Consider the following 12,535-nt stretch of genomic DNA (forward strand, 5'->3'; position numbering starts at 1 on the left):
AGCCTGTAACCCATGTCTCTTGCAGGAGCCATCTCTCAATGGGCAAAATCTGGCACTGAAGCAGACTGGACAACGTGTCTTATTCCAAGGGGCGGGGCCTTAGTCTCAGGGGCGGTGCTTGGCTTCCGAAAGCACGGCGCGGCCACCAGGGAGGCAGAGTGAGTCTGTCCGGCTAATTTTCTCCTGTGTTTTGCAGCCTTTTTTTTTTTTTTTTGGCCTGAGTTTCAAGGCAGAGGAGAAGCAGCCGCAGCCGTGTCCCGCCCCACGCCCACCTGCGCATCGACCTGTTTAAAATGAACAGGGGCGGAGACACAGCTGGAAATGCAAATCCAGCGGAGGTGAGACGCATCTGCGCTAGCTCGTACACCTATCTCCCTTCGCTGCAGCGTGACGTGAAGACGGTGGCGCTATGAACAAGGACAAACAGGGCCCCCCTCCATAGACATATTGAGGAGGGCTCATTGCCAATGCACGCTCATGCCAAGAAGTCTGCCCGCACCGGGCAGTGCCTGGGAATCGAGTTGGTGCCGCGGGTGGAATGTTACCTCCTGAAGTTCCTCTCTGCCGGTTTCAGGCTGGGGTTGGATTTGCCAGGAGACACGGCCGCGCCTTGCCGGTGCCCGGGGAGCAGACTTTCTGTCTCCAACGGGCCTTTGCCCTCCGACCGGTAGTTAGGACTCTCCAGAAATTCCCCGTCATTCCAGGTGCCCACGGTGCCATCCATGGCCTGGTACCTGATCTCTATGGAGACGCTGGTCTGGAACACAAACCAAACACACGCTCAGCGAGTGAGGCCAGCGCGCAGGGAAGATTTATTCCTAAATACTGAGGCCAGAAGAGGCCATTAGATCATCTCACTTGACCTCCCGTGTAATGTGACGCCTGCCTTGAGCCCTCCACAGGGCATTTGGCTAAATCAGTGATACGCAGACCGAGGCGTGCTAGCCGCAAGTGGCTCTTTAATGTGTCTCCGGCAGCTCTTTGCAGCACAAGATATTAAAACACGGTGGGATTGAATTATTAAGCGATCTAAGCTATTAACCAATCAGGATGCTTTCATTAGGTTATTAACCAATTAAGTTAACTTGCACTAGGTTATTAATATATGGACGGCGGGTGAACCCCACCTTTGGGGAGGCTAGCCCCTGGGCCCGCCCCTTCTGTCCGAGGCCGTGCCCCCCACCTGCCAGCACCCCATACCTGCCCGCAGCCGCCCAAACCACTCCGGCTGCCCAGCTGGCCTGACCCCCGAGCTGCCTGACCCCCGGGCCAGCCCAAGCTGCCCCAGGCCACCGGCTGGCCTGCGCGCCGTCCCTCGCTGTCCCAGCCCCGAGCTCCAGACTGCTGGCTGGAGCTGAGCCCCTGCTAGCTTCAGGGGAGAGGGGGAGTGAGGACGGGGCCTCGGGGTGGAGCGTGGGGGGGACCACAGCCTGGGTTAGGGGAGGCTAAGCCTCCCCTGGCCTTGGATACCCGCCGCTCTAGTAAATGAAGCCATGAATTCACACACCGGGGGCTCATTTGGGTAACGCTGATCTCTAATTTGGCTCCTGAAACACAGAGGGCTAAAGCTTCTTCCAGACTGGCAGCCAGTCTGGATTCAAAAAATTGGAGAATCCACCATTTCCCTTGGCCGTTTGCTCTGATGGTTAATCACCCACACTGGTAAAAATTGGTGCCTTATTTTTCATTTGAATTTGCCTGGCTTCAGCATCCAGCCATTGGTTCTTGCTCTGCCTCACTCTGCTAGATTAAAGAGTCCTTTAGTACCTGGTATTTCTCCCCTCGAAGATGCGTTTACACTGTAATCAAGTTACCTCTCAATCTTATTTGGAAAAGCTGAACAGATTGAGCTCCTTAAGTCTCTCACTGTAAGTCATTTTCTCCAGCCGTTCAGTTATTTCTGTGGCTCTTTTCTGTACCCTTTCGAGTTTTTCAATGGCCAGTTTAAAATGTGGACACCAAAATGTGATGTGTTATTCCAGTAGTGGTCTCACCAATCACCTCCCTGAGTACCCCCAGGTTTAGAATGATAGAATCGGAGAATCTCAGGGTTGGAAGGGACCTCAGGAGGTCATCTAGTCCCACCCCCTGCTCAAAGCAGGACCAAAAGTAACGTGAAGGAGGATGTGCCTTTTGAAGTTCTTGGAGGATAGGGGGAGAGGCTCCCTGCCACAGGGGGAGAGGCTCAAAGGCCTCACATTGGCCTTTCTTTGTCACTGCATTTTTGTCATTTTGTCACACTTTGTCACTGCTAGTGTGCCCTTGTTGCCAAGAAGGCTAAGATCATTTTGGGCTGTATAAGTAGGGGCAATGCCGGCAGATCGCGGGACGTGATCATTCCCCTCTATTCGGCATTGGTGAGGCCTCATCTGGAGTATTGTGTCCAGTTTTGGGCCCCACACGACAAGAAGGATGTGGAAAAATTGGAAAGTATCCAGCAGAGGGCAACAAAAATGATTAGGGGACTGGAACACATGACTTATGAGGAGAGGCTGAGGGAACTGGGACTGTTTAGTCTGCAGAAGAGAAGAATGAAGGGGGATTTGATAGCTGCTTTCAACTACCTGAAAGGGGGTTCCAGAGAGGATGGATCTAGACTGTTCTCAGTGGTAGCAGATGACAGAACAAGGAGTAATGGTCTCAAGTTGCAGTGGGGGAGGTTTAGGTTGGATATTAGGAAAAACATTTTCACTAGGAGGGTTGTGAAGCACTGGAATGTGTTACCTAGGGAGATGGTGGAATCGCCTTCCTTAGAGATTTTTAAGGCCCGGCTTGACAAAGCCCTGGCTGGGATGATTTAATTGGGGATTGGTCCTGCTTTGAGCAGGGGACTAGACTAGATGACCTCCTGAGGTCCCTTCCAACCCTGATCTTCTATGCTTCTATGCATCACACCCCTGATTTCTGTTTGAGCTGCTGCATAGTCAGTTATGATTTAGAGACTGCAAGTGATCAAGTGATGCAGAAGTCACCAGGATGCAAAGATGAGGACTTTGCTTCTCACCAACAGACCTCAGAGCATTTCACAAACACTCACTTAATTCCCATTGCTACGGTGAAAAGATTTTGGCCAAAAATGATAGTTTTGTAGGAAAATAGATTTTGTTATCTAAATGGAACTTTCTGTGGGAAATACCTCATTTATGATCAGACCGTAGGGGTTTTGTCATAAAAACGAAAACTTGAAAAATGTAGCCAAAAAGCTGAAAGAAATGTTTTGTCTATATTTTTCAGGGATCTGCTCACAGCTCCTCAGGGAGACGGCTGAGTGTCATTATTAGAGCTAGTCCAAAACCGCTAATTATGTTCTGAAGGAAATTTAGAAAATTTTCCAGTTAAAAAAAATCCCTGCCCCTTTTTTTGGTTTGTTTTTCTATGAAAAAAATTTTAACTAAAACCTGGGAACAAATTAGTTTTCCAAAAATGCTTTCAGATAAAAAATAAAAATTGGTTCTAGTAAAACGTTCCCGTTTTTGTAAACCCCCCCCCCCAAAAAAGAACTCTCACAATTTTTTACTGATTTGTTTTCTCAGTGAAGAGCTGGAAAAATTTGACCACCATGAACAGTTCATGTTGCTCGAAAAGCCATTTAAAAAAAATCATTCACCACTGATCATTATCCCATTTTATAGATGGGGAAAGTGAGGCACAAAGATGGGACGTGACTTGCCCAAGGTCACCCAGAGAGTCAGTGGCAGAGAACAGGTCTCCTGGCTCCCAGCCCGCTTGCTCTGACTATGCTACTGTAACAGCTCTGCATCCGATTCCCTCTGGTCCCCGTATGCGAATGGTCTAAAATTGCAGGTGACACATTTCTATGACTGACAAAGGAAATAGCATCTTTCAAAGCCTGGAGAAAGCCTCTTTCTAGCTCTGGTGATTACGTGGTCAGGTCTGAGAGGAGCTACTCAGTCTGGAGTTATTCACAGGGCTTGCATCCTCACTGCCTTATCCCCTGCAGAGCGCCATGGGATGTGTGCTTAGAGCAGCAGCTCTCAATCAGGGGCATGTGTACCTTGGTGCTACGCAGAGGTCTTCCAGGGGGTACTTCAACTCATCTAGATCAGTGTTTCTCACCCCAGGGGGGTCGTGGGATGGGTTTAGGGAGGTCGCAAGTGCAGGGCTGGCATTAGTGGGTAGCAAGCAGGGCAGTTGCCTGCGGCCCCATGCAGGGCCGGCTCCAGGCACCAGCGAAGGAAGCAGGTGCCTGGGGTGGCCAATAGAAAGGGGTGGCACTCCGTCCGTCACTGGGGTGGCATGTCTGGGTCTTCAGCGGCAATTCGATGGCAGGCCCTGCAGTCCCTCTCTTCCTCTTCAGCGGCACTTTGGCGGCAGCTCAACCAGGTTTGTTTTTTTGTTTTTTTTCCTTCACCGCTTGGGGCAGCCAAAAAGCTAGAGCTGGCCCTGGCCCCACGCCACAGGGAATCCTGCAATGCTAAGTTACATGCTTCAGCCCGAGGCACCAGGACTCGGGCTTCACACGTCTGAAAGGGCTATTGTAGTCTGAAAAGGCTGAGAACCACTGGTTTAGAGAACCCATCCTCTCCCCCTATTTAATACAGTCACTGGAGCTGCAGCAGAGGGGGGTTAGAAGGAATTTACATGGCTAAATTGTCCTTTCTGTCCTAAGAAGTTGCCATGGATACTGCATGGGAAAAGGCAAATCTAAAATTCTGCATAGATCATATACCCCAACCAACGCAACCACTCCTGCGCAGCCCAGATTAACAGGACCGGAACACCAGAGTTCCGTCGGAGGGCGTCAGCAATTAAGGGACAATATATTCCAGGGATGTTACAGTTGTCCCAAAGCAAGCGGTATGAACCCAGGAATATGAACATTGGATATATATCAAATGTGTTTCTCTGCCTCACACACGAACACACAGGATGTGACTCCAAGGACTTACTGAGGGACCTACGGGGGATCTAGATGCTTTTCACTCTATCATTCTGTCTGCCAAACATTTGTGCCAAATTCCCAGGAAAAGATAGTTTGGTATTGGCAATGGGGCTTTATATGTTTTTCTAAGAACGGCACAAACGCTGGCTCATTAATCCCCACAACGTCCCTGGGAGGCAGGGAAGTATTATTTTGCAGATGGGGAAGCTGAGGCCTTGAGACCAGATGTGACTTGCCCTGGTCAAACAGTCAGTCTGTAGCGAAGCCAGAGTTAGGTCACTTCTCCTCTTGGTCTCCAGTCCTGCACTGAGTCCTCTAGTTACAGATTCATAGAGTTTACAGCCAGAAGGGACCAGTAGGTCCTCACAAGTCACAGAGTTTCACCCAGGTACCCTGTCCTGAGCCCAGTGACTTGTGTGTGGCTAACACTTCTTCCATAGAGGCCTCCAATCTGGAGCTGAAGACATCCCCCACTTCCCTTGGTAGTTTGTTCCAATAGCTAATAACCCTCCCCATTGAAAATGTGTGGAATTTCTCTGGCTTTAGCTTCCAGCCGTTGGTTTTTTGTTCGTCTTTCTGCACCAGACTGAAGCATCCTTTAGTACCTAGTATTTCTTCTCCAGGAAGCTCCTTATATACAGGCTTGGCAGAATTCAATTTTTTTTTAACAATTTCCATGGATAATATCGATGTTTATTTTTAAGCATTAAAATAGTTTTTAGTGATTTAAATTTTCACAGCTGTGCAGAATCGTGGGTTTTAAAGTATTCTTTCTCTATTTTTATCAATTTAAGTTTTCACAGTTGCAGGAAATTGGGGGCGGGGGCAGGCGATGTGGGAGATCAGACAAGAATCACTTAATGACAGGAGACACTGCGATTCAAAAAGTGAAAACTTTACAACCTTTAAAACATAAACGGGTAAACATCACAGGTCAAAACATACGAAGTAAATATCCTCAGATCAAACTAAGAAGTCCTCAAGCAGCATTTTCTTACGTTGCCTACCTGTCAATGTCAAGTATCCTGGGTGGAAGTCTTTTCCCATAGGGTGGATGCGGGTACGGTGAAAGTGACATGTATTGACATTTACTAATAAAAATCGAATGCTTCCCAATCTATTTACACCCCATGCTCAAGTCACCTCTCCATCTCCTTTTTGGTAAATTAAATAGATTGAGTTCTTTAAGTCTCTCACTGCAAGGTGTCTTCTCCAGCCCTCGACTCATTCCTTTGGCTCCTTCCTGTCCCCTCTCCCATTTTTCAACCGCCAGTTTAAGGACTGGACACCCAAGCGGGATGCAGGATTCCAGCATCGCTCTCACCCTTGCCGCACACAGAGGTGAAATCAGCTTCCTAGTCTTCTAGTCCTCACGTTTGCGAGCAGCTGGCACACTGGAAGCATTTTCCCCCTATGGTTTTTAAATATATCAGGAAATTATGGATCCCTGTTTTTCAAAATGTCAGCCTTTTTGCCTAGAAATAATTCAGAAGATGATGGGCGGTCTGTATAAGAGGCCTGGGGAGGCTAAGCCTCCCCCCAAAAGGCTAGCCATGCAGGAGGGCAAATGCCGCGGATGTAGCATGGGTCACCTCCCTTTGGAGGCGTGTCGGCCTGCCGCCTTTGGAGCGCCGGAAGCGAAGCTCCCTAGAAGTGGGGGGCCACTGGTGCCCAGACCATGACCCTGTCCACACTCTGGCCTGAGACCCTGCCCCCTCTCTGCCTTCTCCCCCAAGGCCCCGCCCTTGCCCCGCCTCTTCCCCCTAAGCCCCCCTCCCACGACACAGAGGAGTGGGTGGGCGGCCGGGCCTTGGGGGAAGAGGTGGAGAGGAGCGAGTGGCAGAGGGGTGAGGTGGGCCTCAGAGGAAAAGGAGTGGGAGAGGAGTGGGAGGAGCCTAGGGGGGAAGAGGCAGAGTCGGGGCGGGGCCATAGTCCAGGCACTAGTGGCCCCCCCACTTCTAGGGAGCTGTGTGTAAGCCTCCCCAAATGGAAGACTCACTTGCCGCCTATGCAGAAGCCGCTTAACTTCAAAGCGTCTCATGCAGCCCAGCAGGGAACAGCTGTTGGTTGATTCAGTTTGACAAATATATTTTAATAATGCCGGGTTAAAAACACAAGGGCTGACCCGAAGGCAGTCGGAGTTTCCCCCACTGACTTCAGTGGGCTTTGGATCAGGCCCTAAGTCATTAAAACATAGTTTTCATACCTACATGGTATGGAACAGCGGGAAATTTCATCATTGCCAAGGGCACACAGTTGACTGTAGAGCTGGGACGGAGTAGGGTCTCCAAGTCCTTGTTCCCAGGCTTCTAGTCTGCCAGCAATGGTGCGCTCTGCTCTGCTCTGCTTGTTTCTGGGGAGCACGATGTGCCAATGTGCATTGGACAGGCCACGTTAGCTCCCTGCAGACCTAGTCTGCCATTCCCTGGAGCAGCGTAGAGCTCAGGGCTCTGATAAAGCCACGGGACCAGGTTTTATGCATCATCTGAAAGTACCCCAGAAATGGGGTATGTCTGCACTTCGAGCTGGGGTGTAATTCCACTCAGTTTTCAGCTTGCTAGCATGATCAGCACCAGCACAGGTAACAAGAACAGAAGGACTTGTGGCACCTTAGAGACTAACCAATTTATTGGAGCATGAGCTTTCATGAGCTACAGCTCACTTCATCAGATGCATTCAGTGGAAAATACAGTGGGGAGATTTATATACACAGAGAACATGAAACAATGGGTGTCACCGTACACACTGGAACCAGAGTGATCACTTAAGGTGAGCTATTACCAGCAGGAGAGCGGGGGCCAGGGGAGGAAACCTTTTGTAGTGATAATCAAGGTGGGCCATTTCCAGCAGTTGACAAGAACGTCTGAGGAACATTGGGGGGTGGGGTGAGGGAAATAAACATGGGGAAATAGTTTTACTTTGTGTAATGACCCATCCACTCCCAGTCTTTATTCAAGCCTAAGTTAATTGTATGCAGTTTGCAAATTAATTCCAGTTCAGCAGTCTCTCATTGGAGTCTGTTTTTGAAGTTTTTTTGTTGAAGAATTGCCACTTTTAGGTCTGTAATCGAGTGATCAAAGAGATTGAAGTGTTCTCCAACTGGTTTCTGAATGTTATGATTCCTGATGTCAGATTTGTGTCCATTTATTCTTTTACGTAGAGACTGTCCAGTTTGGCCAATGTACATGGCAGAGGGGCATTGCTGGCCCATGATGGCATAGATCACATTGGTAGATGCGCAGGTGAACGAGCCTCTGATAGTGTGGCTGCTGTGATTAGGCCCTGTGATGGTGTCCCCTGAATAGATATGTGGACACAGTTGGCAATGGGCTTTGTTGCAAGGATAAGGTCCTGGGTTAGTGGTTCTGTTGTGTGGTGTGTGGTTGCTGGTGAGTAGTTGCTTCAGGTTGGGGGGCTGTCTGTAGGCAAGGACTGGCCTGTCTGCCAAGATCTGTGAGAGTGATGGGTCGTCCTTCAGGATAGGTTGTAGATCCCTGATGATGCGTTGGAGAGGTTTTAGTTGGGGGCTGAAGGTGATGGCTAGTGGCGTTCTGTTAGTTTCTTTGTTGGGCCTGTCCTGTAGTAGGTGACTTCTGGGAACTCTTCTGCCTCTGTCAATTTGTTTCTTCACTTCCGCAGGTGGGTATTGTAGTTGTAAGAATGCTTGATAGAGATCTTGTAGGTGTGTGTCTCTGTCTGAGGGGTTGGAGCAAATGTGGCTGTATCGTAGAGCTTGGCTGTAGACAGAATGGATCGTGTGGTGTGATCTGGATGAAAGCTGGAGGCATGTAGGTAGGAATAGCGGTCAGTAGGTTTCCGGTATAGGGTGGTGTTTATGTGACCACTGCTTACTAGCACTGTAGTGTGCAGGAAGTGGATCTCTTGTGTGGACTAGTCCAGGCTGAGATTGATGGTGGGATGGAAATTGTTGAAGTCATGGTCGAATTCCTCCAGGGCTTCTTTTCCATGGGTCCAGATGATGAAGATGTCATCAATATAGCGCAAGTAGAGCAGGGGCGTTAGGGGATGAGAGCTGTATTTTCCTCTGAATGCATCTGATGAAGTGAGCTGTAGCTCACAAAAGCTTATGCTCAAATAAATTGGTTAGTCACTAAGGTGCCACAAGTCCTCCTTTTCTTTTTGCGAATACAGACTAACACGGCTGCTACTCTGAAACCAGCACAGGTGTGTCTCCTCAAGATGGGAATTCCACTGCCATCTCAGAGTGTAGACACACATCCATAGTTTCATACCTCTTGACCCTGGATGAGCCGTCATGAGAAATCAGTAAAATCTGACGGGGAAAGGCTGCCAAGATTTGGAGATTCCGGGGCATAGGTGGACACTAGAGGGCGACAGTCTCACGTGCACTCATGCAGCTCTGTCATTCCCCCAGCAGGGGGCAGCGGTGCCACACGCGCACATTGCAGGAGGACAGAAAGCGGCCACTGTTGTCTGTCACCTACCCGAATGGCGGAGTTATTGTCGTCTATTAAAGTGTCCGTCACCTCCAGCTGGCCTTCCTCCACCACCTTCTGCAGGACCATCCGGAACGTGCCGATGAGTCTAGGAAACAAACGGGAGAGGGGGTGAGGAGCCGCAGGCTGGGCGAATTCCTGGGCCCTAGAGAGGCGGTGAATCCCCGCCAGCCCAACGCAGCCATCAAAGGGAAGGGAACTCCTCTGCCCAGCTGCCATTGGAGCTGGGGGAGGGCGTCTTTATAATCAGAGGCTTCATTTCCATTGCCACCTTGGTATATATTTGCCTAGCTCTGGGGGAGACTTTCAAAAGGTGCAAGATCCATGGAGAGTCCAGGATGCTCCCCGCAGCAGGTGCTGTCCCCAGCCTGGTGCCCATGGCTGGGATACCCCATTATAGACACAAGCAGAAGGCACAGGGTGCTGGAAACCTCCCTGAAATTACCCAGGAAGGCAGGAGCTTGGAGGCAGAACATAAACTGGCTAGCACAGGGTCCAACGAGTTAGGGAACTGCCAGGAATAATCAGCCCTGGATTGGTCACCTGGGCTGGGGAGGGATGGGACCAGCTGGGGCCATTTTCCATCTCTAATTCCTATAGGCCCGCAGGAAACGTACTGGCGTGGAGTATCTGAGCGCCATCTCGTGGCTGAGCCCACAGAACAGCTCCGACTCCTGCTAGCGAAGGGAGCTCAAGCTGTAGCGGAGGCCTGAGGACCACAGCTCTCAGCCCACCTCCCAGGTGCGTCATCTCGCTCATCCTTTCCTCCGCGGTTGGCAGCACAGGGGGTCGCTGCAGCGTGTGGACGGGCTTGTACAGTCAACGCGCCCCCTGGAGTCAGTGGCCATGGAGCCTGAGCCATAGGGTGACCAGATATCCCAATTTTATAGAGACAGTCCCGATTTTGGGGGCTTTTTCTTATATAAGCTCCTATTACCCCCCCCACCCCCGTCCCAATTTTTCACACTTGCTGTCTGGTCACCCTACTGAGCCAGCACTGCAGAATTACACCCCGGCGGCCAGATGCTGTGGCAAACTGGCCCCTCATCCTCCAGCGAGGCCCCTCGGCTCTGCAGTTTGCTAGCATGGCAGCCTGGAACTCCAGCATCATTGGCAAGTAAATTAACCAGCGGCCATGTCTGTCAGATGACACGGGGAAATGAATACAACGCTCAGCGTCAATGCCCCTGGGCTGTCTCAGCAGGAGTGGCAGAAGGTCCCTAAAAGTGGTGGTGGGGGGGCACTGGTGCCCAAACTGTGGCCCCGACCCCCTTTCTCCCTAAGCCCCCACCCCCACACTACCCCTTCCCCCTAGGCCCTGCTCCCATGCCACCTCTTCCCCCCAGGACCCTGCCCCTTGCTTGCTCCTCTCTACCCCCTCCCCCTGTGGCTTGCCCTCACATCCGGTAAAATGTGGGAAGGCCTAGCGCTCCCACTTTTAGAAGTGGGCCGGCCATGGTGCCCTCGCCCTCCCTGTTCCGGTATCTCAGCATCGGTTCAGTTTATTTGATGCTGCTCCGTTTGAGGCTGCTGTTTCTTGCTTTGCATTTTTGGCGTGGCACCAAAACGATCTGTGCACCTCACCAGGCCATACGAAGCGAGCAATGCTGCAAACAAGGCCACCTATTAAACACCGAGCTGCTTATAACCCAGCAGAAGCCCTGGCACAAAGCATGTGCTATGCTCTCCCTTACCGTCGGATCTGCAGTGCTGATAAAGATCCTCCTGCTATCCCAGAGCTACAGACAATGTATCTGGAGGGCTTGTCAGAAATAATTTCACAGTGCTCAGCTCGCTGGGGCCAGTGAGAACACTGCCATTAATTACAGTCTCTTTCTTCTTCCTTGTAAGCCTCAGGGCATTGTTCAGTCTCAGGGCAGTGATCTATCTAACCATTGTTTCACAGAGGAAGGAGAATCATAGAATCATAGAATACCCGGGTTGGAAGGGACCCCAGGAGGTCATCTAGTCCAAACCCCTGCCCAGAGCAGGACTAATCAATTAATTAATTAAATCATCCCAGCCAGGGCTTTGTCAAGCTGGACCTTAAAAACTTCTAAGGAAGAAGATTCCACCACCTCCCTAGGTAACCCATTCCAGTGTTTCACCACCCTCCTAGTGAAAAAGTTTTTCCTAATATCCAACCTAAACCTCCCCCACTGCAACTTGAGACCATTACTCCTTGTTCTGTCATCTGCTACCACTGAGAATAGTCTAGATCCATCCTCTCTGGAGCCCCCTTTCAGGTAGTTAAAAGCAGCTATCAAATCCCCCCTCATTCTTCTCTTCCGCAGACTAAACAATCCCAGTTCCCTCAGCCTTTCCTCATAAGTCATGTGTTCCAGTCTCCTAATCATTTTTGTTGCCCTCCGCTGGACGTTTTCCAATTTTTCCACATCCTTCTTGTAGTGTGGGGCCCAAAACTGGACACAGTACTCCAGATGAGGCCTCACCAATGTTGAATAGAGGGGAACGATCACGTCCCTCGATCTGCTGGCAATGCCCCTACGTATACATCCCAAAATGCCATTGGCCTTCTTGGCAACAAGGGCACCCTGTTGACTCATATCCAGCTTCTCGTCCACTGTAACCCCTAGGTCCTTTTCTGCAGAACTGCTGCCGAGCCATTCGGTCCCTAGTCTGTAGCGGTGCATGGGATTCTTCTGTCCTAAGTGCAGGACTCTGCACTTGTCCTTGTTGAACCTCATCAGATTTCTTTTGGCCCAATCCTCTAATTTGTCTAGGGCCCTCTGTATCCTATCCCTACCCTCCAGCGTATCTATCTCTCCCAGTTTAGTGTCATCTGCAAACTTGCTGAGGGTGCAATCCACACCATCCTCCAGATCATTTATGAAGATATTGAACAAAACCGGCCCCAGGACCGACCCTTGGGGCACTCCACTAGATACCAGCTGCCAACTAGACATGGAGCCATTGATCTCTACCCGTTGAGCCCGACAATCTAGCCAGCTTTCTATCCACCTTATCATCCATTCATCCAGCCCATACTTCTTTAACTTGCTGACAAGAATACTGGGGGAGACCGTGTCAAAAGCTTTGCTAAAGTCAAGGAACAACACGTCCAGTGCTTTCCCCTCATCCACAGAGCCAATTATCTCATCATAGAAGGCAATTAGATTAGTCAGGCATGACT

At 50.3% G+C, this 12,535-nt stretch overlaps 1 protein-coding gene across 10 annotated transcripts in view; it reads right to left on the reverse strand.

Moving 5' to 3' along the window:
- The window catches only part of OTOF (otoferlin), a 206,174-nt gene that overhangs the window by 95,988 nt on the left and 97,651 nt on the right, over nt 1–12,535 (reverse strand). For 8 of the 10 annotated variants that reach the window (XM_078852019.1, XM_073335512.2, XM_078852014.1 and 5 more), the window contains exons 4-5: nt 9,370–9,469; nt 546–757 (exon numbers count right to left, since the gene is read on the reverse strand). In XM_078852019.1, coding sequence (XP_078708145.1) covers nt 546–757; nt 9,370–9,469 — 312 coding nt within the window. Of the gene's footprint in view, nt 1–545; nt 758–9,369; nt 9,470–12,535 lie in introns of those variants that run through there. The other 2 variants (XM_078852020.1, XM_078852021.1) reach the window with 2 other exon arrangements.

Source organism: Lepidochelys kempii, chromosome 3, assembly GCF_965140285.1.
Source record: "Lepidochelys kempii isolate rLepKem1 chromosome 3, rLepKem1.hap1, whole genome shotgun sequence".
Classification (NCBI taxonomy): domain Eukaryota; kingdom Metazoa; phylum Chordata; order Testudines; family Cheloniidae; genus Lepidochelys; species Lepidochelys kempii.